Raw genomic sequence first — 26,236 nt, forward strand, 5'->3', positions numbered from 1 at the left:
GAGTGTAGACAGCAGCCTACTGTACTTAGGTAGAATTTACATTTGTTGTTACATCCTATTTTGTTTCTGTCCCTTCCTGCCACTGGTATGTGGCCTTCAGAAGGTTACCCAGAAGGGAATGTGGCCCTTGGGCCAAAGAGTTCACCACCCCTGCCCTGCGCTGAGTGGCAGAGGCTCTCAGCTAACACTTCCAATGATGATGCACCCTGTTTCTATGGAAATATGTCTGCTGCTCTTGTACTATTCTGTAGTGATTCCCATTGAAATGAGACTCGCACTAGTTCAGGGAACAGCAAGCATTTGCAAGTTTTACAGGGACAGGAATAATTTGCTTCAGTAGGAGTTAAAGGAACTGCCTTTACAGTGCATCGGTCCCAATGCCCCATCGAAAACCTCCGGAAACTCTTTGCAGATGGCTTCCATGTCCATGTGGGAACTGGTGCGCGGTTCACCCCGGTGATGGCTAGCCCCAGTGGCCCAAACCATGCCAACCCCATTAAGCTAACGTAGGGCGCCCTCTATCTGTACCTCGATGTAAATTTTTTCCGCATTAGAATGAGGCAACTGATACACCTGTGATCTCCATCAAGTTGCCTTGGTGTGTCGGACCATGGGGCCTGGGACTCTTGGGTCGGACATCTGATGCGAGGCGTCAGGCAGGGTGGGCACGGCACACCCGGGCATTGTGTCCCACTTTTCTGCATTGTCGGCATTCTGTGTTGCGGAAAGGCAAGTCCTCCGCTCGTGGCTCTCCCCGCAGCTTGCACAGTTCCCCTCTTCCGGACAAGGCTGTTGTGGTGGGCGTGTGGCTTGTCTGCGCTGCTGCACTCGGTGCATGTCCTCCCGGTCAGATTCTGAGTCGTCGGTGAGGTCCTCGTGGTGGACCCTCGGTTGGGATGACATGTTTGACTGGAATCCTTGTGTTGACCTCTCGGCGGCTTCAATTGCTAGAGCTTCCTCTAGGGCGACCTGGAACGTCAGCTCCTTCTTGGGGAAGAGGCACCACTGCAGCTTCTCGTCCCTCAGGCTGCCCACGAGGCGGTCGCAGAGCATGTTCTCCAGCTCTATGAAGTTGCAGAGCCGGGCAGCCTGGTGGAGGGAGGTCACATACCCGGTTATGGTTTCTCCGGGGGCCTACCACATTGCGTAGAAGGCGTTGCGACACGCTACCACCAAGGGCCGAGGCAAGAAGTGACCCTTCAGCCATTCCATTATCGTGTCGTAGGGAACGGTCACAATATTTGCTGGAGCGAGGAGGGCTCGGGCGATCTCAAATGTTTCTTCTCTACAGACGTTGAAGAAGGTCACCCTCTTCTTGGCTGCGTCGGTGACATCCTTTGCCTCCAGGAGGAACTGGAAGCAGGTGGCGTATCCTTCCCAGTCTCCTGAGGCTGGGCTGAACGGCATGAAGCTGTTGTCTGTCACCATTCTGAGTCCTTGGGTCCTGGAGCTGTAGCCTGGATGCATGGTGCAATGCTGTGTTGCCTGTGGTGGCTGTGTGCGGCGCGTGGTGGACAGCTCAGCAGGATCCCACCTTCATTGCCAGTGAAATATACTCGGAGTCCTGTAGTGACTCCATGCTCTTTTTTGCAGCTTGTAAAGCAGTGAATGAAATGCCCCCCAAACCTCAGGCTTTTATATACATTATTTACACAATGAGTCCCGTCTGATTGGCTGATTCTGCTTCCCTCCTGGGGCCTGATTGGTCTTCTCCTGCAAGCCAATCAGTTGTTGAATTCTAGGATCCTACTGGTACTTGCCTATTGTTCTGGGGTCCAAGCTTAGGACATAACACTGACAATAGCCCTCCAAAATTTTAGGCAGCATTTCCCACAAGCCTTACCTGGAGATGCTGGGGATTGAACCTGGGCCTTTTTTTTGGCTGCAAAACAAATGTGGCATTTTGTTTGTGTTGTGCAACTGTATATATTTACAGATTGAGGAAAATGCAGCATATACATCTTGACAAAGTGACCTCCAGCCCAGAAAACCATTTTTGGTGTTATTTTTTTAAAAAAAACAACAACAACATGTTTTTTATTTTTTTATAATTCAGCTGTAAAAAGTCAACAGTGTTATAAAAATTATATACAACAGGATGTACAGATAAACAAAAGAAAATTGCAACCATGGCTGTGACTGAGTGAAGTATAGACGTTGTTTACATTATCTTCTTCATCTTCAATATTAAGAAAGAAATATGGTTGCAATGGAAGGTGACAATTTATATCAGAAAGAAATCAGATCAAAAGCCATGAAAAAAACCAATTCTTGTGCAGAATTCCTCTGCATGAATGCTTGGAAACATATTCTGCTACAGGGTTTATTCACTCATTCTCAAAGCGGCCGACAACACAGAAAGCAGGAACGCATCTCAAAATCAACCAGCACAAGAACAATTTTATAATAATATAACGAAACAGCAACATAATACCAAATGTAACAACATATAAAAACCACAAAATTTCAGCCCTATAAATATAACATCACGCCTCCTGGCCATAGCAAAAATGACAACGAAGGGTAACAGTTCCCCCTTGGTTGAGCAGGAGACTCTTAATCTCAGGGTTGTGGGTTTGAGCCCCACGTTGGGCAAAAGATTCCTGCATTGCAGGGGGTTGGACTAGATGACCCTCGTGTTCGCTCTCAGCTCTACAGTTCTATGATCTAGCAAGACCCCACCCAACATCGTATTTGGTACTGAGAACAGGTTGTGGGCAGGCTAAAAGCCCTGGCAAGGTGTGGCACCAGGGCCGTTTCTCTCCTCCCCAGAGAAGAGCCAGCCAACTTGCTCGAGAGGGGCTAGAAACATAAAGAGGACGCAGCGCGCCCTCCCCGCTGGCCAAAGAGTTTCCCGTCGCCAGGAGCAACCAAACCCCACCCTTTGCCCCGCCCCTTCCTGGTTTCCCTTTTTTTAGTGGCTGACAAGGGCGCCGGCGGTCACATGACAGACCGAGTCCGACGAAGCAACATGGCTGCGTCCGAGGGGTAAGAAAGAGGCGCTGCTCCTACTTGGCAGGCTGCGGAGCAAAGCAAGCCGGCAGCACGGACGGCTGGCTGGAGGCAGAGGGTGGCTGGCTTGCAAGATTCCTTGCAGGAGCTGGAGGGAGGAATAAGCAGCACTCTCTTTGCCTCTTGCGGGAGATTCCCTCTTTGGAATGATGCTGCGGAGCGTGAACACGTTTTCTAGATCCCCTTCGGTTTACGCCACCTCTGCTATCTCTCCTACGCATTAGTGGGAATGGGGTGCCTCCTGACGTGCACGTCGCCCGTGGCTGCGGGTGCACGGGCACCCAGTGCCACAGCTCCCCTGGCTTTTTCTGTACTCCCCGCCGCATCTCTCTATCCATATAGGTAGCGAGCGTGGCTGAGTGAGTTTTAGGTTGTGTATATGCCATACGTTTAAAGCACACCCCCAGAACCTTGAGAAATGTAGCTTATTCCTTGGAGAGTTGGATTTTATGCCACCCTTAACTACAGTTCCCGGGACTCCTGGGTTGTGGGTGAATGTGCTTAAAATGTGTGCTTGCAGCTGTAGGCTCTTCTACAATAAGCATGGACAAAGCCATTGTGAAGTTTTCAGTATTATATGCAATGCTCTTGTTCTCTTCCCTTTTTCATCTCTGTTTTTAACCTTACTATGGGCAGCTTTGTACTGACCTTTCATTGCTTTCACTTCAGAAGTTAGTATGGATAATGCACAGGAATGTCAAAAGGGGTGGAGGGGGAGCCAAAGGTCAGTACTGCTTTGTGTGCAAAAGGTCCCACCTTCAATGCCCTGCATTTCCAGGTATGGTTGGGAAAGACCCCTGCCTGAAGTATTGGAGAGCTGTTGCTGGTTCCTTATGAAGATATGTGGGTGTCTTTATTTTGATGTTAACAGTTTGAACTGGACTTTAGTACTTCCTTTCAGATTCAATACTTGTATCAAGGGGCATAACCTGCAGTTGTCTTTATTTCTTGGGGAGACGTTGGGTGTGGCTTTTCCAAGTATTTGTGTGTGTGTGAGAGTCCTTAAAAAAATGGCAGTTTTTTTTTAAGGGGCTCTCTGGCAGGAGTTGATTAGGGTGATTAAACAAACAGTAGGAAGAGAAGATTGTAACAAAGAGAAACTCTCATCCATGGGATGAGAACTGGTCTCCACATGTGAGGTGCAGTGTGTTCCATATAGGCGTGGAATAGGGATGCATTTTAAAATTAAGGGATCTGCCTGGCCATGGTTTCTGCCAGGCTTGTCTTTGGCCAAGTTTGGCACATCCATTGCCCTTTCTGTTGTACTTTCCCTGAATTCTGCTGACCTGGCGTACATCTGCAAGATTCCTCCTGACCCATCGACTAAAGCAGGGGTGGACTCGCAACTCCAGTCAGCCCCAGAGTCCAAGAACATCTGTAGGGCCACAGGTTATCCATCCCTGCCTTGAAGGAAGATATTGGTGACCCAATGCAGCACCTCTTGATTCTAGGATTGGCTCTCTTGTGTTTGCCTGATGCACACACATCTCAGTGTATCAGCACAACTAATACTGTAATGTCCTTCTAGGCTCAGGTGGAACAGCTTCCCCCAATGTGGTGCCCTCCATGTTTCAGATTGCAACTCCCATCAGCGCCAGCCAGCATGTCTGTGCTAGTTGGGCCTGATAGGAATTATAGTCCAAAATATCTGGAGGGCATCAGGTTGGAGAAGGCTGAGGGAGAGTAAGGCATATGCAGGCATATCTCTTGGGCTGTGAGTGATTTTTGAATTGCAGCAACACAGTGTTTCTGTGTAAACAATTGCCTTCTGCTTCCCTTTCATTTCCCCCATTTGATAAAAAAATTGGTTGCTTTCCTACCACAAACATTTTTTCAAAGCAACTGTTGGACGCTCAAAATCCTATTAAAAATCAGTTGTGCTTTCTTTGTGCTTCATCACGGGTGCCACAGATCTATTCATTACTGCTGTAATGTTAAACCTCATACTGTAAAAAATGACCTCGTCAGTCTGAAGGCTTTTGATTAAGGGAATCTGAGTTTTGTCCATACAAAACTTGGATTCTTGATGAAGACGATCAAAGTCCTGACCTTGTTATTTTTCGTAGGTTTGCAAAGCAAGTCACTAGAGGAGCACATTAAGTTCACATTGTGGGATTTGTGAAGTGTTTTGCAGAGACTTGAGATTGCTGAATAGATCTCTGGCAGAAGAGCTTGCTGCCTCCTGCTGTGCCCCACAGATCTTGGGATGTGAAGCTTGGAGGGAACTGTAACTGTGTTTAATATGCTCATCCATTCATTGTGTAGTTTGAATGAGTGTGATAAATATTTCCTTTTCTCCATTGCAATTGCAGTGGCATGAAAAGAGGGACTTGCTTTGGTGTGATCAGGACTTGGTTAAAGTTTAAGCATTCCTCTTGGCATTAATACAGCGCCTCCTGAATTGATCAAAGTACTGCACATAATGATCTTAACCCATAAGAGAGGTCAGAATCTTCCTGTTGAGGATGTGGGAGGGGAAAAGGTCAAGGAGAGTGAGACTGCACACAGCTTTGTGTGTGTTTATTTATTTCATAATATTTATGCAACTGCTTGATTGTAAAAACGACTGCAAAGTGGTTTGCAAAAAAATGTACAAACTACCTAGTTCCTGTTTCCCATGTACCATGAAATATGTGTTTTTTACCCCTCTCCCGCAAAAAAGAGAGGAAAAGGGATTTTTCTCTAGGTGTTAGAAACATAGTTTATTGAAGGCCCAACATATTTAAGAAAATTCTCAATTCTGTGATACATTTTAAAGAATCGCAGCCCCAAAGCAAATGAAAGTAACCATGTGGATGGTCAATGCCAAGCAAATAGAGCTGGCAACATAGGGTTTGGGCACCAGCGACTCTCCCTCCAAGTCCACTGCTGCTCAAATGGGAGTGAGATCACTATTAATCTTATTCTAGTTTTCTTTCTGGAAGTTTGTATCAGAAGGTTTGCTTTCCCATAATGCACACTGTGCCCCAGGACACGTCTCCCCTTATACCTTGAAGGGAGTAGAGATCAAAGAGCAGGATTATATGCTGGTTGTGTTCACATGTAACACTAACCCATGGTTGGTTTCAACCATGGTTTATTCAACAAACCACAAACCATGTTACAGAGGAGCAAATAAGTTATGACTTGCTTCTTGAAAACTTGTTTTATTTCCCACTTTCTCTTACCTGGTGTCTCTGTAGCATGAGAAGTGTCTAGGGTGGCTCAACAAGGCTGTTGAGTTCAGACATAATGCAGACCTTAGTTAAACCAAGCCATGGTTTGTAAGCCAACAATAAACCATGGTTGCACATAATGGTTACTCTGCTGGGCTGGGATTGGACATTCAGACTAACCACAGTTTAGTGTCGTGCAAATCCAGGCTATTGTAAGAATATGGTTGGTGTGTGAGGTTTCAGGAGCTGCATTGCTTCACGGATGCATTGCACAACCTGCATGTCTTTCTGGCTTATTTCTTGTGCTTTTCCTGTTCTCCTAGTTTACAGTCATAACTGTGAAAGGAGACGTAATTTCCAGACAAAGAGAGATTCCCCCCTCCACTGTTTAGATCTACCATACTTGGCAGACTGATGAGGCACTTCCAGCCCAATTTTTCACTTCCCGCCCTTAGAAACAGACTTGCCAACTTTTCCTAAAGCCCTTGTTCCTGTGACTTTCTCAGCGGACCAACACACAGAAAATAAGGAGAGGAATATTTACTTGCCTCCCTATTTTTCATAGGCTTAACCTACACAAAACATAAGATTATGCTGGTCTTAAAGGTGAAAGGTTTTTTGTGTGTGAAGTTGCTTATTTGCTTCAGGCGGTTGCTGTATCTTTCCGCTGCTGTTTGTTCCCAAGGAGGGTCGGTTGAAATCCTCTTCAAAGTGGAGCCCTCTTCTTCCATCCCTTTACATTTTTATCTTGTGTTTCCTCTGAAATGTTCATGGCTGCAGTTGTAACTGGGGTGAGGGTAGGGGGACGTGAGCCCCTTTTGATGTTGATGGACTCCTGCTCCCAGCACACCAGGCAGTCAGCATGTCCAGGGGGTTGATGGGAGCTGTAGTTCATCATTGCTCTCTGTCTCCAACTTGCGCTGCCTTTGATGGATAATGGAGTTCACTTTCCAAGGACTAGGTCAGGTGTTGTTGTTTCTCTTGCGTTGCTAATGCAAAGGCCAGACGACATCATCATCATCATCATCATCATCATTATTATTTAAAACCCTTCTTTTTATAAGCTGGCGCACCTGCTTGGAGATGAGGGAGAATGGCACATTCAGACTCTTAAATTCAACACAAGATTTGAGAGAAATGATGTGAAAGGCCAGCCCCAATGGATTTGCTTGGTCGTCTTTCTTGGGGAAGGTTGAATAAAATTGGCCTTCTCTTTTGGTGATTTAAAATCTGTTACTTCAGTGAACTTTCCCATGTTGCATTCATGTATTTCCTGAACAAGAATGCATGCTAACCGGTTGCTCTAAACATTAAAAAAATGTAATTACCGTATGCTGAATTTCTAAAGAAGTTAGGAACACCATCTGAAGCCTATGGTCATGCAGCCTGCTCCAGAATTATATCTGCTTGGAAACCAGAGGCAGATATATTTCTGGTCCTTTCTCAACACTGTCCCAACGTACTAAATAGAATAACTTCCTTGGAGAATCACTGATGGAAGAGCTGCCACTTCCAAAGCCCTTCTGGGCTCACACTGGCCAGGGCAAATGGAGGGGAGGTGGCTTTTTACATTCTCTTCTCTGGTTCGACTACCTTATTATTGGGAGGGAGGCATATCCAACTCCATGGTTGGCCTAACCCACCTTTCCAGCAAAGATTGCTTGCTTAAACACAAGTCCCGTACATGCTTCTTTCTGCATGGCAAGGTGTTGGATTAGATGACCCTTTGAGTCCCTTCCAACTCTACAATTCTCTGATTTGAAAGTAATCCCCAGCAAAGGTACTGGAGGACTTCATTGTAAAACATGCACAGAAGGCTGAGCCCTTTCTAGGAGCAAGGCGCTCATGATTACAGGACAATTTATTTAAAATGCATTTTTAAAAGTTATTTACCTTGGGGTGGCAAGCACCCGAGAGGTAAAAAGTCTATGCCTTTTTAGATGGCAGTGAGAGCTATTTTTTTTGCTTTCAAATTGAACACACTGCAGAGTTCTGGGTGTGGGAAGGGTGTGAGAAAATAAAAGATTGCTCAGTTGGGCTCAGTGAGTTTCTGTGGTGAACCACAGGGTGCCAATTCCTAGGCAGACTTGCTAATCCTTGAACAAATATAAGTTGATTCCATTTGATATGTTCTTGGGCTTCTTAGGGCAACCAAACTCTGGTATCTTTGCTGCAGTGGTTTGACAGGTCTACCCATGATCCTTGGTCTAGTAGCATGCAACAATCATCATATACATGACTTGCTGTATTTTTCTGTGTATAACATGCCCCTGTGTATAACACAACCCCTATTTTTTGGGACACAAAACTGAGGAAATGGGAAATTGCCAAGTGTTGTTCAGCTTTTGGGCTTTTTTTGGGGGGGGGGCAGTTGTCCATAGTTGTTCAGCTTTGTGTGTGTGTGTGTGTGTGTGTGTGTGTGTGTGTGTGTGTGGGATTGCCCAGACTTGTTGAGCTTTTTTTGGGGGGGGGGGGTATCCACGAAGCCACCAATCAGCCCGCTTGCCACCAACAGCCGACAATCACACGCCTGGAGCCAATCGCCTGGAGACATTGTCGCAGCCACCAATCACCCGCCCAAATGCCGATGATAATTTCCTGCGTGCGGCAGCCACCAGTTGCCTGTCCCATCTCAGTACTATCTGTGTATAAGACGACACCAAATTTTTAGCACTATCTGTTAATTAAAAAACCTCGTCTTGTGCATGGGAAAATATGGTAACTGTGGCATTTATCATATTTTATCATGATGAACTTCAAAAGCCAGAGATTTCCCCCATCGCTGCTCCCTTAAATAAAAATGTATCCTTTAACTCCATGGCCCAGATCAGAGGGAACACTCTGTCTCCAAAACCCCATGTCCTGTTCAAGTGGGATAAGAACTGATAAGAGAATTGTGGTTTAGGATTTCCCTGCAAAGTTGGATCAGCAATCCTGGCTAGAGAAAGCCTTTAACCCACAGTTTCCTGGGTTGGATGTCATGGGAAAACTTGGTTTAACAAATCAGGATGTCTCTTTTCAAGCTGAGGGTGAGGAGGAAGGAAAATAAGTTAGCAACGTTTGAGCTCTTCCATTTTCCTACTCCAACAAGCCACAGTTTATTGGAGCAGCAGCAGTGTTATGTCTGATTTGGGTCAAATGTGAGTGTTATGGCCTTGTGACTTCTTAAAAATTCTGTAAGACACAAGTGGTCCCCACCCCCCCAACAAGCTTTAACTCTGACTAGGTTGATTTTTTATTAGAAAGAGACGTGAGGGAATTGTAGAGTTGGTATGGAATCCCTCAAGGGTCATTAGTCCAACCCAGGCATCCCCAAACTGCGGCCCTCCAGATGTTTTGGCCTACAACTCCCATGATCCCTAGCTAACAGGACCAGTGGTTGGGGAAGATGGGAATTGTAGTCCAAAACATCTGGAGGGACGAAGTTTGGGGATGCCTGGTCCAACCCCTCTGCAATGTAGGAATTGCAGCTAAAGAATTTCCAACAGATTCTTCAGCTGCTACTCTTGCATTATAGGGGTTGAACTAGATGATCCTCTGTGTCCCTCCCAACTCTACAGATGTACTATATATAAATAGTAGAATTTGTCTATGCTGCTACTTAGTGGTTCATATGCAACCAGTCCTGGCAAGACGGTCACTGTCTGGCTCTCCCAGGGATTCTACAGGGGCGATTCTTGCCAGATGACATTTCATTGCTCAACCATGCTTACCTTAACAAGTCATAAATAGATGTGGTTGCTACCTAATCATGGGAAGGGCAGGATCTTTGCTTTCTTAGATTAATTCTTGAGAATTTGCCTTAGGTTTGGGGTGGGCAGCTGGAGCGGAATCTGTACCCCTACTCTCCCTCCACGGTCCCCTGATCCTGAAAACCTCTGCAGCCTTATGCACCACAGTCACCTCTATGTTCACATGAGCAAAAAACCCTTCCCAGTGTGGATGGCGAGAGGTGTTGGCAGTGCGCTTCCCTGGTTATGTAATGCAGCCATTCACTCCGCAGAAGCTGAGGCAGGGCGGGAAGGTGGCAATGTGTGGAACTTGCTTGCTTGCTTGGAGGATAGGCTTTGCAAGGGCTTTTGTTGCTGTCCACACCAGGGAGGAAAGAGATACCACAAAGTCCGTTTGGTTTGAATCTCAGGACAAGTAAGAACCAACGTTGCTGGCCTTTTAGCAAAAATAAGCTGCCAACCAGGGCTTTAGAACAGGGCAGGGGCTAACCTTCTTACAGTCTGAGGGCCAAATTAGGAGTCAGCCACCCTTCCGAGGGCCACACACTAACAGTGGGTGTGGTGAACACACTTACGTGCGTGTTCGTATACAGGTGTTTACATTCACCACAGTCGCTCAACACATGCAGACACACAGCGCTCTCTCACTCTCTCTCTGTGTGTGTGTCTCACTCACACAAACACAGTCACACACAGAGCTCTCCCTCACACCATTTTTGCGCATTGAAGAAGTTTGACCTTTGGCTTTGCCGAATTGTCTCCAGGTGTTACAGATTAAAAGTTCCTTTATGTTGCGTTGGCTGCAGGAATTGTGCATTTTGGACTTTTGATGCTGAAACCGCGCTGAAGTTTGCTCTTTGCCGGCTACGAAGCAAAGGTTACCTTCTTTTGCACATTTTCCGTTTTCTGAGAAAGCCATATAATAATTAATACATGAGGGAACATTTCACTGAGCACGCTCAGGTTAATGCAGGTTGATAGAAAATATATATCTACATCTTAGCAACAGCTGAGCATAGTAACAGCTTGTGGCTGAAGGCATAACCACTATGTTTGTTCCTTATTTTCTACTCTTGAGTTGCTGGAGGGGCCCATTCCATGTAGCTCAGCTAAAATAAGTTGAACCTGAGAATGTGGGTTATTTGTTGGCTGGTGAAAGTTGATCATTACTGCTCCGTCAGTGGGAGTAGGACCGTGTGGGCAATTGGGAGTTTGCTTTCATGGATCCATCCTTTACTCCTCCACCAAGTGGGCGTAAGGCTTATTCTCCATAGGCCTGCTCTAGGCGTGCACACAGCCAACAGCTAGCAAAAGAAGAATACATTATGCAGAAACGAAAGTGCAAATTCGATTTTTGCCTCTGGGAAGACAATGGAACAAAAGCACAGAAATATGGTTCCAGATGTCGAGGGCAGCATCTGTGGAGCACAATCCGCCTGTCAATAAGTGAAGAGGCAATGAGATGGAATGGAACTGGAAGTGCAGCTCAAGTCAGATGTATTACGTAGAATCATAGAGTTGTAGAGTTGGAAGAGAGTCCTCTAGTCCAGCCCCCTTGCCATGCATCTACCACCTGATGTGAGTCCCTTTGAGATGCTTACGGGCCACTTAATTAATCTAACGTATTGTTTTAAATAGAGCCACTGGTGGCAGTTCAATGCCAGGATGAGATTTTGCCATCTGGGTATAAGGCCAACTTCGGAATTGAAATGACTGTGGTGGGAACTGGGCAGGGCACATGCATTCCTGTTGACTTTCTCGGTGGCTTCCAGTGCCATGGTATCTTTCTGGAGTGACTGACCAGTGTGGGGCTTGGACACCCTGTTTAGCCATGGACTGTTCTATCTGGTTGGACGATCGCAGAAGGTGGTGCAAGATGGGTGGCGAGCCTATTGGGTCCTGTTAAGGTTTCATCTCATTCGCTGTGCTGCTTAGCGTCTGCTGGGGGAGGTCATCAAGGGTTTTGGGATTGGGTGCCATCAGAGTGCTGATGACTCCCGATGGGATTTGTAGTCCAAAACATCTGGAAGGCCCCAGGTTAGGGGAGGGCTGCTCTTTTTGCAGAAGCTAATGTTTCCTTCCTCTTTCCAGGCCGTCTTTTTGGCTGGGGAATGAAACCTTGAAGGTTCCAGCAGCGCTCTTTGCCCTGAACAGAACTCGCTTGTGCGAGCGGCTGAGATCAAACAAGGATGTGCCAAAGAAATCTATTGTCCTCCTGCAAGGCGGGGAGCAGACCAACAGATACTGCACCGACACAGGCCTTCTGTTTCGCCAGGTAAGATTTAGCATGAACAAAGAACAGACTTATCTTTTTTAAGGAGGTAGTGGAAGACAGGAGTGCCTTGCATGCTCTGGTCCATGGGGTCACGAAGAGTCGGACACGACTAAACGACTAAACAACAGCAGCCCCTTTTATTAGTTGCTGGCTACTTTCCTTCCAGTGGAAAAGTACACACATTGCATATCTATAACAGGTGGTTGTATTTATTTATATCTCACCTTTCCCCCAGTCTGGGACTCAAGCTAGCTTACCCAAATAAAATAGAAAAAGCTAAAAACCGAGGAAGGGCAATCATGAAAATGTAATTAAATCTCAAGTAAAAACACAGACAATTATAATAAAAACATCATAGCACCAGCCCTTTCTTCAAAAACAGTCAATTCCCAAAGGCCCTGACTCAGGTTCCCCATAGGGGCATTTGGTTGGCCACCGTAAGTGAGAACAGGATGCTGAACTATATGGTCCATTGGCCTGATCCAGCAGGCTCTTCTTATGTTCTTACGTTCTTGATAGTTATCCTTCCTGAAACACTGGTGTGCTTGCAGTCAGCTAGTGGGCTTCTGATTTCCTTTCTCCTTCCACCCTTTTGAACCGTGCACTGGTTAACACAGCAAATGCTTGATCATTCCAGGCCTCCTTCTGCAGTGTTTACCAAGAATTATTTCACATGGCTCTTGCTGTCCTGGATCAATTAATTCAGTGCATAATTCAGTGCTGCAGAAACACTGTCCCGTCTGGGCTGTCTCATGGTGGGCTCTTTCCCCTCTGCCTCCACCTATTCCCTTTCCAGGAGCTGTTGACACCCAGCTTGGGTATATCCATGTCTCTGGGAGTCCTTGAGATATCACCACCCTCCCCCTAGGGACTTGCTCCATAGCTGCTTCCTGTCATTGTCTTACCCTACAAGAAAAGACCAGAAAGCTTGCCCCAGCATGCTTGTTCTTGTTAACCTATTTCCTCTGGTCTCTTCTAACACGGTGCAGATGAGATTTCTCAGCCTCTTAGAGGTGGGGATAAGGTTGCAGTTCAGTTTTGCTCCCAGTTTAATCTCTGCTGATGTGTTCTAGGCTGGTTATCTGTTTTACAGTCATGTAGGCAGGGTTGATTGAGGCACAAAACGGGCAAAGGTTGTGCCTCTTAAAGGTTGTTAAACCTAAGTAACTTGTGCAGTTCATGTTTCCTTCTCAGTGGGGTGCAGTCAGGCACGTATTCAAGGTAGCTGACGGAAAGCCCAGATATTATCAACTTGCTCAGAGGCTTAGTGTGGGCATTTGGTCAGATAGGATGCCCCTGTTGCAACTTCTCATTGGTCGTGGGGCTTGATTCTGTATGAGACTGTAATCCTCTTATCCAGTCATCAGCAACTGTCAATAGGTGTTGCCTGAGGAGTCAGGATTTAGGATATAGCAGCAATACCCTTAAAGATCCACAATTTTAAACTTGTCCCTTAAGCTGCCAGTCAGCTCCCACTGTGATCAGTAGAAAGGGGACTCCTGCTTTATGTGTTCTTGAAGACCCTCTTCAGTTGATGGGAGTCTTACGGTGGAGCAAGAAAGAGAATGGAGAGTTTGCCCTGCCCATAGAAATGGGTAGTTGCAATTTGATCCTCCAAAAGCAATTTTGTTGGTGCTGGTAGAGTGCAGCGCTCACAGTTAGAAGGAAGGAAGATGTAGAATCCTCAGACTGTCAGTGTACAGCCAAAGGGTTCCTATCATGAAAGGACAAATGAGTCTTCCCCCAATGTGGTACCCTCCAGGCGGCTTGGCCTCTACTTTCCGTGGTACCCAGCCAGCACAGCCAATCAACTGCTGGGGCTGATAGGAGTTGCAGGACATCTGGAGGGCATCCATCCTGGTGTGCAATTAAATGTATGGGCATGTTTAAGTGGGTTGCTCCATTTTGGAGAGGCCAAGCTAGTGCAGACAGGAACTGAGCAGGATCACAGAGGTTTCTCCCTTATTTTGCTGCTAAGAAAATCTGTGTATTATGAACACCTGTATTTTGTTATATCTTTCTTATAATTGTATTTATACAACTGTTTTGATCTTTATATGTATTCTATTACGTGCTGGCATTTGCGTGTGATGTTGTAAACCTCCCTGTGGTTTTCTGACAAAGGGCGCTATATAAATAATAATAATAACAGTGCTGATTTTGGGATGGGTATTTACTGAGACCTTCTGTGAACATCGAAGGACGTACTCACGGGAACTCGTTCCTGGGAGCGTCGCATTAGTGAACCTTTGCTCTTGTTACTTCTCTGTCCCCTCCAATGGGATCGGCGTTCCATTGAAACCCTACACTTCTGAATAAATGTCTTGAAGTTCAGGGTGCTCAGCATTTTGATTTTTGTTAGCTCCCCCCACTTTTTTTTTTTTTGCAAGTACGGTATATCCATGTCATCAGATTGCCTTTTTAAAAGTAATGATAGAGGTGATTTGGAAGGTGTTTTATGTTATGTTCGAAACCTTTCAACTCGGTGGGTCCCTTTGCCACAGGTAGTGCTAATCTGTATTGACCTTGACATCTTTCCCTTAAAAAAAAAAAAATTAGGCAAGAGCGGAGAACTGGCATAATGGAATGCTTTTAAATTCCTTGGTTTTAGGAATCCTACTTCCACTGGACTTTTGGAGTGACTGAGGCAGACTGCTATGGAGCAGTTGAAGTTGACAGTGGAAACTCCATCCTCTTCATCCCGAGACTCCCCGAAAGCTATGCAGTTTGGATGGGAAAGTAAGATCTCTCCCTTCTTCCTTCCTTCCTTCATTTGGGGAGAGACCAAAGGAAGGTTTGAACATAATATCTACAGTATGTGTGAGCTGCACATAGGTCAGATCAAGTTGTTGTCCGGTGGATCCCACCAAGGCCAGTGGGCAAGGCCTCCATGCAGGGGTAGACCTTGCTTGCCTAGTGACTTGATTCCAAATTTTTAAAAGTGCATAAAGCAGAAGCAGCCTTTTCCTGAGGGGTCTGTGGTTGCTTGCTGCATTATTATTTCTGCGCAGGCAACAACAGGTAGAATAAGGTTTTTTTCAGATGAAACATTAAACTGTGAGATGAACACTAATGGTTTTTATTAACTGTCTTTATTAGTTTTATTATTTTGCAAAAATGTCTACGCAGCCAACATTAAAAATATATATAATTGTGGAGCAACATTAAAATCAGCAGTAAAATTACATACCATCAACATCATCGTCAATCATTAGTCTGCCACTTTTTTATTTGCAAAAACACCACAGGATTTTTCCATTACGTATCTGTTAGTGTCAACTTTGGAGTTTCGTTTTATTTATATTTATTAAATTTGTATTCCGACCTTCATCCAAAGATCACAGGGCGGTTCACATTTCCCCTCCTCTACTGCCAGCTTCGGCTGCCCTTCTAAGGCATGAGAGGGTAGGGCAAACTGTGCTCCTAAATCACTGAGTGGTGAAGGTTGGTGGTTTCTGTTCATTATCTAGGATTGTTAAAACCTGTGCAGAATAAATGGGGTATTTATTAAATTGGTAGTGCTGGGGTGCTAGGGGAGGCGTAAAACCTCTGGTGGGGGACATGCCATGTTCCTTCTGGGGCAGTTTGTCCACTTTTGTTCCCAACCCTGCACTCAGCTCTCACCTGTGGCTCCTAGAAGTTGTCAGCATGTGACAGCGGCCACACCCCAGGAACAGCTTCTACAGGTGAGGATAGCCGGTGGGTCTTAAACCCTCAGTGAGTTGAGGACTTCCTCTGCGTGCAAAGGCAGGCTCTGGCAGATTGAGCGGACAAGACCAATAGTGACTCCAGTGGTCTAGAAGGCAGTTCCTGCACGTGCTGTAGAGGGAAGTGAGGGGCAGGCGGGACTCGTGAACCTGGGAAGGTAGCCCTCCTAGAAGAAGGAAAACTGATCCTAAACCTCCACTGCCTTGTGGCTATCCTCATTCATGAGAAAGGCTTGAGCAGACCCTGAGGAACAATCTATACCCTCTGCTTGTGGGACATCTTAGGGAGAAGAAAAGGCTAAGAAATATAGCCAACACAAATCTGGAGTGCAGTCCCTAAGACGGTTGGATGGCTCATTGTACTCCTCCTTCCCGCAACTCCTGCAGCCAAACTGGTGCCAACAGGGGGAATCTTGTCGTCTGGGCAGCCCAGGACCTCCATACAGATTGCCTAGGCTTGCACCCCAGGGAAGTCACTTCAGAGCTGCTAACACAGCGGTTTGACTTCACCCCTTGCGATGCACTCCGTTGCCTCTCAGACAGAGAGACGCCTGCAAGTGCTAGCTACAGAGATACCCTGAGGCGTCTTTTCTTTCCTAAGTGTGGTCTGCAAGCTGGCCTCTCTTTTTCCTCTCCCTCACCTACGCTTGTCAGCCTCCTTATTCATGTCCACCCCCAAATTCTTGCCTTTCTCTTTGCTTCCTTAGTGAAACTATCAATAGCTCTTTGGGAGCTTGGACTCACATCAATAGTGATGCATTCTCTCTGCATCACAATTATATGCACACTGTGCCTAACAAGTCACATGTTTTTGGCCTCTGCACTGTTTTTGGAATCTGGGATTGTTTCTAATTTAATACTTTCTCTACCTCTCTTGGCTTGGATAGCTTCTAATTGGAGCAATTACTCTTCTTTAAACACTAATTCCAGACCAAAGATACGCCTGCATGGCAAAGTGTGCCGGAGCGACCATATGGCCAGGGAGGGTTTCTTTCTCTGCATGGGAAGCATGATTGTCTTGGCACTATCTTGGCTCCAAGATTGCTTTGTGGTTGCTTTTGTTGTAAGAAGGCCCACCTATGTTAGCAGAGAACCTACCACTCTTCTGACTCCCACTTCTGCCTTTTGTCTTCTCCAAGCGGGAGTGTTGGAGAAATCTCTGGCACGAAAGATTTCTAATAGGAATCTGAGCTGTACTTCTCCAGATGGTGCTTCATGCTAGGCGTGGATTGACTGGCCTCGGTCTGTTTTGGACTGGCACTCAATCACAGCATTTGTTTTGCTACTTATTTAATTTGTTTGATGTGGAATACCAGCCCGTCTCTAGGTGCCTTACAACAAAATTGAAAGCAAAACCTTAAAACTGCAGGCAGAAACAATTAACAATTGTAATAAAACAAAAATTGCACCACCTACAAATTGGACAACTTTAGAGGCTAGCCTCTCGGGGCAAATGGGGCACTGCCCCACCACCCTCATTCTGCCCCTTTCCTACAACCAGTTCAGGGACTGATCCTGCCTGTCTGCCGCCTCCTTAGTCTCAATGTTGCTCTTGTAGAGCTTAGCAGGGAAGAGGATGAGCACTAAACTAGAATGAGATGGCTCTGGCACCACCTACTGTTGATCCCCCTGACTTCTGCCTTACCAGTTTCAATGGGCACTAGCCACTACAGGAAAATAATTTCTATATTAGCAGCAACTTGGGGGCGGCGGGGGGGGGAGAGAGAGATCCCCAACATGTAGACAATAGCACCCAGCTATCAACTGCCTGAGATAACAGGATGGTTTTAACCTGATGCCAAAAAGAGAGATCTCTTCCATCCAGTCCAAAAGAACACACAAAAATTCACAAAATGCAGCCGTGTGCCACTTCAAGGATATGGCATGTAGAGAACCCATCCAGCTGGACTTGGTCCAATTACATTCACTGTCAAGATGCTTCTGGGCTCCATTTATGCTTAGAAATTGGAGGCCTTGCCCCTAGGGCCAGTCCCAGATGCAAGGCTACAAGAGGAACCCCTGGAACCAGTACCCCTCCAGGCTTGAGGGTGTCACATTGCAACCCGTGACTTGGAGAACTCCACGGTAGAAGCCCTAATACTCCTGAATCTTTACACTGATTGCCTTGGTTGTTGAATGAAGTTCCCTTTGAGATCATGAAGGTTGGAAGAGCACTGTGGCTGGATCAGGTCAAAGGCCCAACTAGCCCAGCACCCTGTTCTCTCTCTGGCTGTGTAGATCCTATGGGAAAACCACAAGCAAGACCTCATTGCAATAGTAGTCTCCTACTCCTGTTTCCCAGCAGCTGATGTTCAGAGGCATTGTGCCCCCAATCCTGGAAGTAATATATAGCTATCATGGCTAGGTTTGGTTGGTAACTCTCCTCCCCTATTGTCCTTTTGGAGAGGATGAGAAATAAATATATATTTTTTTAATGCCGCTATGTGGAAAGGCCAGTTAACAAGTGATTTTAATAAATAGTGGTGGGAAAGGGAAGGTCCCTCTTGGGGAAGCTTTTTTTGCCATAATGGACCATCTCATTGAATGGCTGATGGTGACAAACGTCTGTGGAACCCTCCAGGGCACAGTGTGAAAAAGCCACTGATGTAGTGGATGCATTCCAGAGTGCTGGATCTCATCAATCTTCCACCCACACTTTAAATATTTCTTTCCCTCCCTCTCCCTCTCCCTCTCTCTCTCTCTCTCTCTCTCTCTCTCTCTCTCTCTCTCTCTCTCTCTCTCACACACACACACACACACTGCTCTGGAGAAGCACACAACAGTAAAAACCCAAAATAGGCATAATATTTAAAGAAAGCCATAATGGAACTTTATGGAAGACCGAAATGATAGCCTACAGTTAAAAATCTGCAATAGAAAGGAAACATCAACCTTGCAGATGCCTTCATAAACATGATGGCTTTCTTTTCTTTTCTTTTGAGAAATTACCAATACAACTCTTGGGATCTTTATAACACGATGGCTTTCTGTTGGTTAAATAAAACATATGGAGTAATAATGACGCTATAACACTTAGAAATCTTCACAGCAACACCTTAAAATGTATTTATTCCCACTTTGTATTGAAAAGACAGCAGCAGAGAGGGGTTGATGCAGGAAGTGGACACCTCCTCTTGGCTGTGCACTTGGCGACCTGTGTCTAGGGATCACGGCGACATTTCTCTGGCCTTCATTGCAATGAAACCTTAGAAATTTGTGCTTCAAATTTTGCAGTGCTATTCTTCAACCAAAAAAAAAGAGTATTAGGGGGGAAAGGTATACAAAAATAAAAATGTGTGCACATATTTATGGGGGCTGTAAAAAAAAATCCAAACTGGGGTGAACTTTAGAAGGAAAAATTAAGAAACTGAAATGGACATTCTCTGAACAAATCTGTTATCAGAGTGTAGGTGCCTACATGGGAGTCATATTACTGGTTCCTTGTTTCCCCCAGGCTCGCCCCTTGTATGGAAGACCCCTGGGTGTGTACATGTAAAGCCCTTTCACACTGACCATGATGTGACCCCCCCCCAGGTAATGTCTGCATTAACAAAACATGGTTTGCACCTAGCCGCTGAAACCAAGTTTAGAAACCCTGCTGAACTGACAGGCCAAAGTTATGGCTCTCACTCCGCCTCCAGAGTCTGCTATGCTGCGGAGGTGGGAGCATGTGAAGGAATTGTTAAAAGCGGAAAGGATGAAAAGCAGTCAAGCAGCCCCAACCCAAACAGGGTTTGCCTGTTGTGCCCTGGGAAGTTCAAACCAGGATTTGGGTTCTAAACTACAGCCTGCTTCGCACAGCATGGCAAGCCCAACTAGGACTTAGCAAGACCATCTTTAGAACTTGTGGACATCCAGTGAAGCTGATTGTTGGAAGATTCAGGGCAGAGAAAATAAAGGACTTCTTCATGCAGCACATAGTTCATGTATGAAGCATGCTCCTGCAGGAAGCATTGATGGTCACCAACTTGGATGGCTTTAAGAGAGGATTGGACAAATTCATTGAAGAGAGGGTTATTGATGGCTATGCTGTGCCCCCACCAATGGAGGCATCAATACTTTAGAATACTGCTTGCTGGAAATAACAGGAGGGGATTGTGCTCTTGTGCTCGGGTCCTGCTTGCCGGTTTCCCACAAGCATCTGGTTGATCACTGCAAGAACATAATGCCGGATTAAGTGGGCTCCCTTTGGCATGATCCAGCAGGCTCTTCTTGTTGAACACGTGGACTCCCAAATAGGAGCCCAAGGCTTCATTGGTCCTTCTCGGTCCTTTTTGCTCCCACACAGTGCCAAGCTAAGATTTGGCTTAGTGTTCTGTCCCAGCCTGGGCTTGTGATTAAACTTGCTCCTCAAACATGCCTACATTTGGACGATATGCTAAGACAGACCTTGACTTGGCTTAGCTTAGCTTAGCGTGACCTAGGAGCAAAGAAGTCTGTGGCGGAGCAAGGTGGCTCTCAGTTTCTTCCCAGGAGTCAGGATGTCTGTGCAGTTCAGGTAAACCATGGTTTGGCTTACTGTGTAATACGAACCAGGCCTGTGGCTAGCACAAGCCATGGATTGTTACCTAATATCTGAGTTGAGCCATGGCCACTGTACCCTGCCATGGGGAGCATCATGACAGTGCCACAGGAGGTCTGGTCTCAGTGAAAGAGCTCCATAACAGAAGAATTCCTCATGAATTTTGACTCCTTGTTTATTTTGATACAGTGTGTTTTTAAGATTTGAAAGCCTTCCTTCAAGGATGCCTTTATGTTCAACTCCTTAACAAATCAGATGCCATAAAAAACTCCCATCTTGCTGTAGACTTTTATGCAGATCGTTCTGGCTGTTCAAATGTTGCTTCATGGACAGCAGGGGTGTTAATCTTCTCTTTCTGTTGCTGCACTCTGTTGCTCTCAAAAAGCAGTGATCTGTATTAAAATAGAACTTGCTTACAGATGGACACAGTGTTAGATTACAAATTTGATTATGGATATTGTAATTATCTTCTCCTCGCCAGCTGCATTACATTTCCCCCACGAAGATAATTTTGTCCCTGTGCCAGTGGGCTTCTGGGAGGCTAATGCAATATAAAATAATTATTGAAATAATAATACCTGGGAAAGGGGCATATAATGTGAGTTGGGCTGAGAGAGGAAAGTGCAGTGTAGAAACTGAAGTGAAACACAAACCTCGCCCTGTAAAAGTGTGTGTGTTTCAGTTAATGCACCCTGCCACCTTGATTCAGAAATTGATGCTGATACTGAAATATGCAGGAAGCTTTCCCAGTAAATTATGTGGGGTGACCTGGCCTATGTACGCAAATGGGTACCTCCTTTCTTTGGGGACTTAACATCAGAATAATAGAATGATAGAATTGTAGAGTTGGAAGGGACCTCATGGGTCATATAGTCCAAACTCCTGCAATGCAAGAATCACAGCTAAAGCATCCATGACAGATGGCCATCCAACCTCTATTTAAAAGCCTCCCAGGAACGAGAGTCCACAACCTCCCGAGGGATTCCATTCCAATGTCAAATGGCTCTTACTGTCAGAAAGTCCTTCTTCATGTGAAGTTGGAATCACCTTTCTTGACTTTTGAATCCACTGATTTGGGTCCTCCCCTCTGGAGCAGCTGGAAACAAGTTTGTTCCGTCTTCCATTTGATAGCCCATCATATATTTGAAGATGTATTCATACATTTCAGTCTTCTTCAGGCTGAACATACTCTCAGTTCCATTCTTCATAAGGCTTGGTTTCTAGACCTTTGATCATCTTGGTGGCCCTTCTCTGCACACCTTCCAGCTTACCAATAGCCCAGAACACCACATGTTTTGTGCATGAGTTTAAAACTTGGGTGCACAACCTCCCTTTTCTCCTTTGATTCAGCTACAAGGAAAGCTCAACAACTTTGGTCAATACAATGGGTAGATCACTGCCAGTTTTTTGTTTTTGTTTTAGTGGGAGTAGATTGCAGTCTCTTGGAAGTTGGACATGCCTGAAATATAGGAAGAAAAACTTCCAAGCTCCTTTTGCAGCTGTGTTGGAGGGAGGAAGCATGAGTTCAGGCCTGTTGACATAATGGTAAATCCTAGTTTACTGTTGCTTCTGGACAATAGTGTGTCACTAGTGGAAATGAATAAGGCAACTGGAATGGTTTGCTAGATTGGAGCACCTGTCTTGTATTACTTGAGTTTGCTGTCACTAACACCAATCTCTTGGAAATTAGGTGGATTATAAATGTGAATCCCTGATGTTAAGGTTTAAGCCAGATCCCTACATCTGGTGCTTGTAGGCTTCCGTTTTGTTGATTAATGTTGCACCTGCCATTTACCTTGCCTTAATTATAACTGACAGAATGAGTTGGTGTATTGATTAAAGCTATTTTCTGAAGCAAAACGTACTGTATAGCAGCTGGTCTGTGTGCCACATATGGCAGAACAATGTAATTGCTTTACAGGGGGATCTCATTGGCCTGGAATGTCCTGGTGTGAATGAATATCGGCATCCAACCTTACATCTGCCTTGAAAGGGAAGGAAAAGAGAATAGAGAGGGAGGCCAGCTCTCAGCAGTCTTCCCCCCCAAAAAAAAATGTGCTTCTGAAATACTGTATTTTTGTGGCTCACATTTACTCTTGGGTGAAGCATTGAACAAGTGAACAGGAGATGTGGCAACAGCTCAGCACCAATCTCACTCTTGATAATGATGTTACGTCCATTTGTAGCCCACTTAATATCTGGAAGGCCTTGAAGCAGTTTGCAATACAGTGGTACCTCGGGTTAAGTACTAAATTGGTTCCAGAAGTCCGTACTTAAACTGAAGCGTACTTAAACTGAAGTGAACTTTCCCATTGAAAGTAATGGAAGGTGGATTAATCCATTCCAGACGGGTCCACGGAGTACTCAACCTGAAGCGTACTTAACCCGAGGTATGACTGTACAATAAACGCTATGAGACTATGTCAAATGAGTCACATAGCAAAATACAAAATAAATAGGCGATACCCATGTCCGTAAACATAATGTCAAAATGAATAAAATCGGAGAGCCCTGCAAGGCAGTACAGTGGAACCTTGGTTCTCAAACGGCATAGTTGACAAACAAATTGGCTCCCAAAGGCTGAAAACCTGGAAGTAAGTGTTCTGGTTTTCGAATGTTTTTTTGGAAGCCGAACATTCGATGCGGTTGTCAGCTATTGTTTCCGGGGCGCCTGCGCCAATTGGAAGCCACACCTTGGTTTTTGAATGTTTTGGGAGTCGAATGGACTTCCGGAACGGATTACGTTTGAGAACCAAGGTTCCATTGTATAATGTAAAATTCCAATCAACACACATGCATGCTATCACTCTCTCAATCTCACACACCACTCCTTTCAAACAAACAACTACAACCATTTAGTGTACCACAGACATTACTGTCAACCACTCATAACGTAAAGCATTCACACGGTTACAACTCGCATACCAAGGGCCACTGCCAAGCATACCATTGTCAGATGCACTCCTAATCTTTGAAGCACTGATGAGTTCATCCCCACCCCCCACCCTGAACTATGTGATACTTCTTTCTCATCTGTCACCTGAGAGGGGCCCAGATCTAGAGGAAACTCTCATCCTGGATGTTGGAACTCAGTATTGAGTTTGGACTACCCAAGAGATGGATTCTCTCTTTTACCAAAGCATATCCGTTCTTGCTCCTTAGCGTCCAGGGGGGGTCATACTAGGTGGCCCTCGGGGGGGGGGGGGTCCTTCCAGTTCTATGATTCTGTGGAAAAGACACTGAGAAGAATAGTGAGGAAACAAGAAAAATTAAGGTGCCTTGGTAAGAATGGTAGAATGAGGAACCATGCTCTCTCTCTCTCTCTCTCTCTCTCTCTCTCTCTCTCTCTCTCTCTCTCTCTCTCTCTCTCTCTCTCTCCACCCCCCTTCCCCACAATGACTTTTAATATGTTCAGTTGTTTTAGCGCCACCGTTGGAGAGGAGAGGCACACTGGATAATGGATATTTGGTTGCGATGGCAGGGGAGAAGAGTCGGCTGCCAAGACTCCCTCCTTTCGCTGTTCTTGGCTCATGCTTTCGTGACATTCTGCGATGCGGCACATTATACTCATAATCAGATTTCGGCTGCACCACTAAGCCTTGCATTCCTTTTTTGGGGAGCTGTGTGGGGCACAGGTGTGCCATCTGTGCTCACATATAAAGGCACTAAGCTCTCTCTCTCTCTCTCTGAAGCAACACATTTCATTTTGGTGGAACCCCAGCAGCCTCTCATCTTTGTGCAACAGCTTAAGCTACCCGTTTTTTGACTGTGACTAGATAGGGCGACCCAAATAAGCTTTTTATTGGGCTATTGCAGCCAAGAGCCGCCGCTTTTCGCTGAAGAGCCATTGGCTGCCTGTTTCTGCAAATTGAGGTGCATGTTCAACATGAGAACTGACTCGTGGTACAATACAATTTAGTGGGGGCGTCATTCTTCTGCACATCTTTTCTCTCCCCCCCCCCCCACTCTGGGAATTTTTAAAAAAGTTGCCTTGCTCTGCATGACAGAGGTTGTTTTTAAATATTTGGCACTGTCAGAAACATCTGTTAGTGCCTCCTAAAGTCTCCCGCGTTGCGCGTGCTGGATGGGTTTGACACCCTCTTGTTTAGTTAACACTTTGCCATCTGTGCATCTGATGTTAGTGTAACGAGGAGCGAGTGTGTTGGCGAGCATCTTGACAGCTTTTAAACGTCCCTTTCGTCTTGCTCCAATTTTTCATGCCTCGTTGATGGCTTCCAGCTTGGCGCGGCGAATTACCATAACCTTCCCTTACCTTTGCGTTGAAGCTTCTTCCTTGTACATTTTTACTCATGAAAAATTAAGATGTTGATGAGCTGTTTCTAGTGTCTGTGGATTGCTCCCCACCCTGTGTGTGTGTGTGTTTTGTGTGTGTGCAAAAAATGTTTGCTGTGCGAGAAAATGTATCTAAAGAAAATTAGACAAGACTTATGAAGTTGTGGTGCAGAGTTGTTCACTCACATCAATCAATTTAAAAATGTTGACTGGAAAGAGGCCCCCAAATTTTTAATGGGGTAGCAGATTTTTTTCATGTTTTAAAAAATTATTTTTAATACTCTTAATACAGTTTAAAGAAAAAAGAGGCTACTTTTTAAATTTACTGCATTAATATTCCACCTTTTCTCTAAGGAGTTCAAGGGAGTACTTCATCTTCTCCTCCACCTTTTCCTCCCAAAAGGCCTGTCAGTTCCAGTAGCCTGAGACACAGTGCTGGTGGCCAAGGGGGATTGCACTCTGATCTCCCAGGACATCCTCCAAAACTTGAGCCACCGCTCTGTGCAAGCAGGAAGCACCAAGATACATTCTCTCCTATATAAGAGAAGAAGATGCCACTCAGATGATTCCTCCTGTGGCCCATGCCCACGCTGGCTTAAACAGTTTGCACTTCTTCTTCTTCTTCTTCTTCTTCTTCTTCTTCTTCTTCTTCTTCTTCTTCTTCTTCTTCTTCTTCTTCTTCTTCTAAATAACTATTTTTTCACATACACAGATCTAATCCATTTTGCCTTGAGATTTTAAAAATCAGATCATCTTGCTAGTTGTTATTATTTTTAACAGTGATGGGCTTAGGGCAGGCATAGGCAAACTTGGCCCTCCAGATGTTTTCGGGCTACAACTCCCATCATCCCAAGCTAACAGAACCAGTGGTCAGGGGTGATGGGAATTGTAGTCTCAAAACATCTGGGGGGCTGAGTTTGCCTATGCCTGGCTTAGGGCAACATCTGGAGGGCCACCAGTGACCCAGCCCTGTTCCAAAACATGCAACTTATAGCCCAGAATACAAGCTCCCACCATAATCGAGATCCATAGCTCTTTCCGGACATAGATGGACACCCGGGCTTCCAAACCAGCCTCTGTGAGAGGTGGGGGGAGCAGCAGGATAGACTTGCTCTGCCATGTAGCATTTTCCAAACGAGCCTGCAAAAGTTATACACCCACCTCCCATATGTACCCATGCTTAATAATTCGTGTCCAAGTAACCAACGCTTGTCAGATGCTTCTGCTAGTTTCCTTTGGTGCAAACAAATGGCTTCCTAGTGTTGCATAAATGTTGTTTCTGGAAGGTGCAGTGTGTGCATGTTCACACCAGTTAGATGTATGGAGCGGAGCAGTGGTGCAGGAGCTGTGCTCATGTGGTGCCACAGCGCATTTGCAGCAGCAGACTTGGAGCAGGAGTGGGGAACCACCTCCTCTCTCCCCACACCCCATGGGCCAAGTTTGATGAGTTCATTCACAAGCCCAAATGAATTAAATTTGCATATGAGAAAAGTAGTTGTATAGCAGGGGGGGGGGGAGGCATAATGTTTAGATGGCACAGG

At 45.6% G+C, this 26,236-nt stretch overlaps 1 protein-coding gene and 1 pseudogene across 1 annotated transcript in view; one reads left to right on the forward strand and one right to left on the reverse strand.

Annotated features, from left to right (window-relative positions):
- Nucleotides 1-550: 550 nt before the first annotated feature.
- LOC148685335 (uncharacterized) lies at nucleotides 551-1,428 on the reverse strand (annotated as a pseudogene).
- Nucleotides 1,429-2,907: 1,479 nt separating this feature from the next.
- PEPD (peptidase D) overlaps nucleotides 2,908-26,236 on the forward strand; it is a 129,490-nt gene continuing 106,161 nt past the window's right edge. The window contains exons 1-3 of the mRNA XM_035120425.3: nucleotides 2,908-2,988; nucleotides 11,990-12,173; nucleotides 14,785-14,912. Coding sequence (XP_034976316.1) covers nucleotides 2,945-2,988; nucleotides 11,990-12,173; nucleotides 14,785-14,912 — 356 coding nt within the window. The 5' untranslated portion in view covers nucleotides 2,908-2,944. The remainder of the gene's footprint in view (nucleotides 2,989-11,989; nucleotides 12,174-14,784; nucleotides 14,913-26,236) is intronic.

Source organism: Zootoca vivipara, chromosome 6, assembly GCF_965207765.1.
Source record: "Zootoca vivipara chromosome 6, rZooViv2.hap1.1, whole genome shotgun sequence".
Taxonomy (NCBI): domain Eukaryota; kingdom Metazoa; phylum Chordata; class Lepidosauria; order Squamata; family Lacertidae; genus Zootoca; species Zootoca vivipara.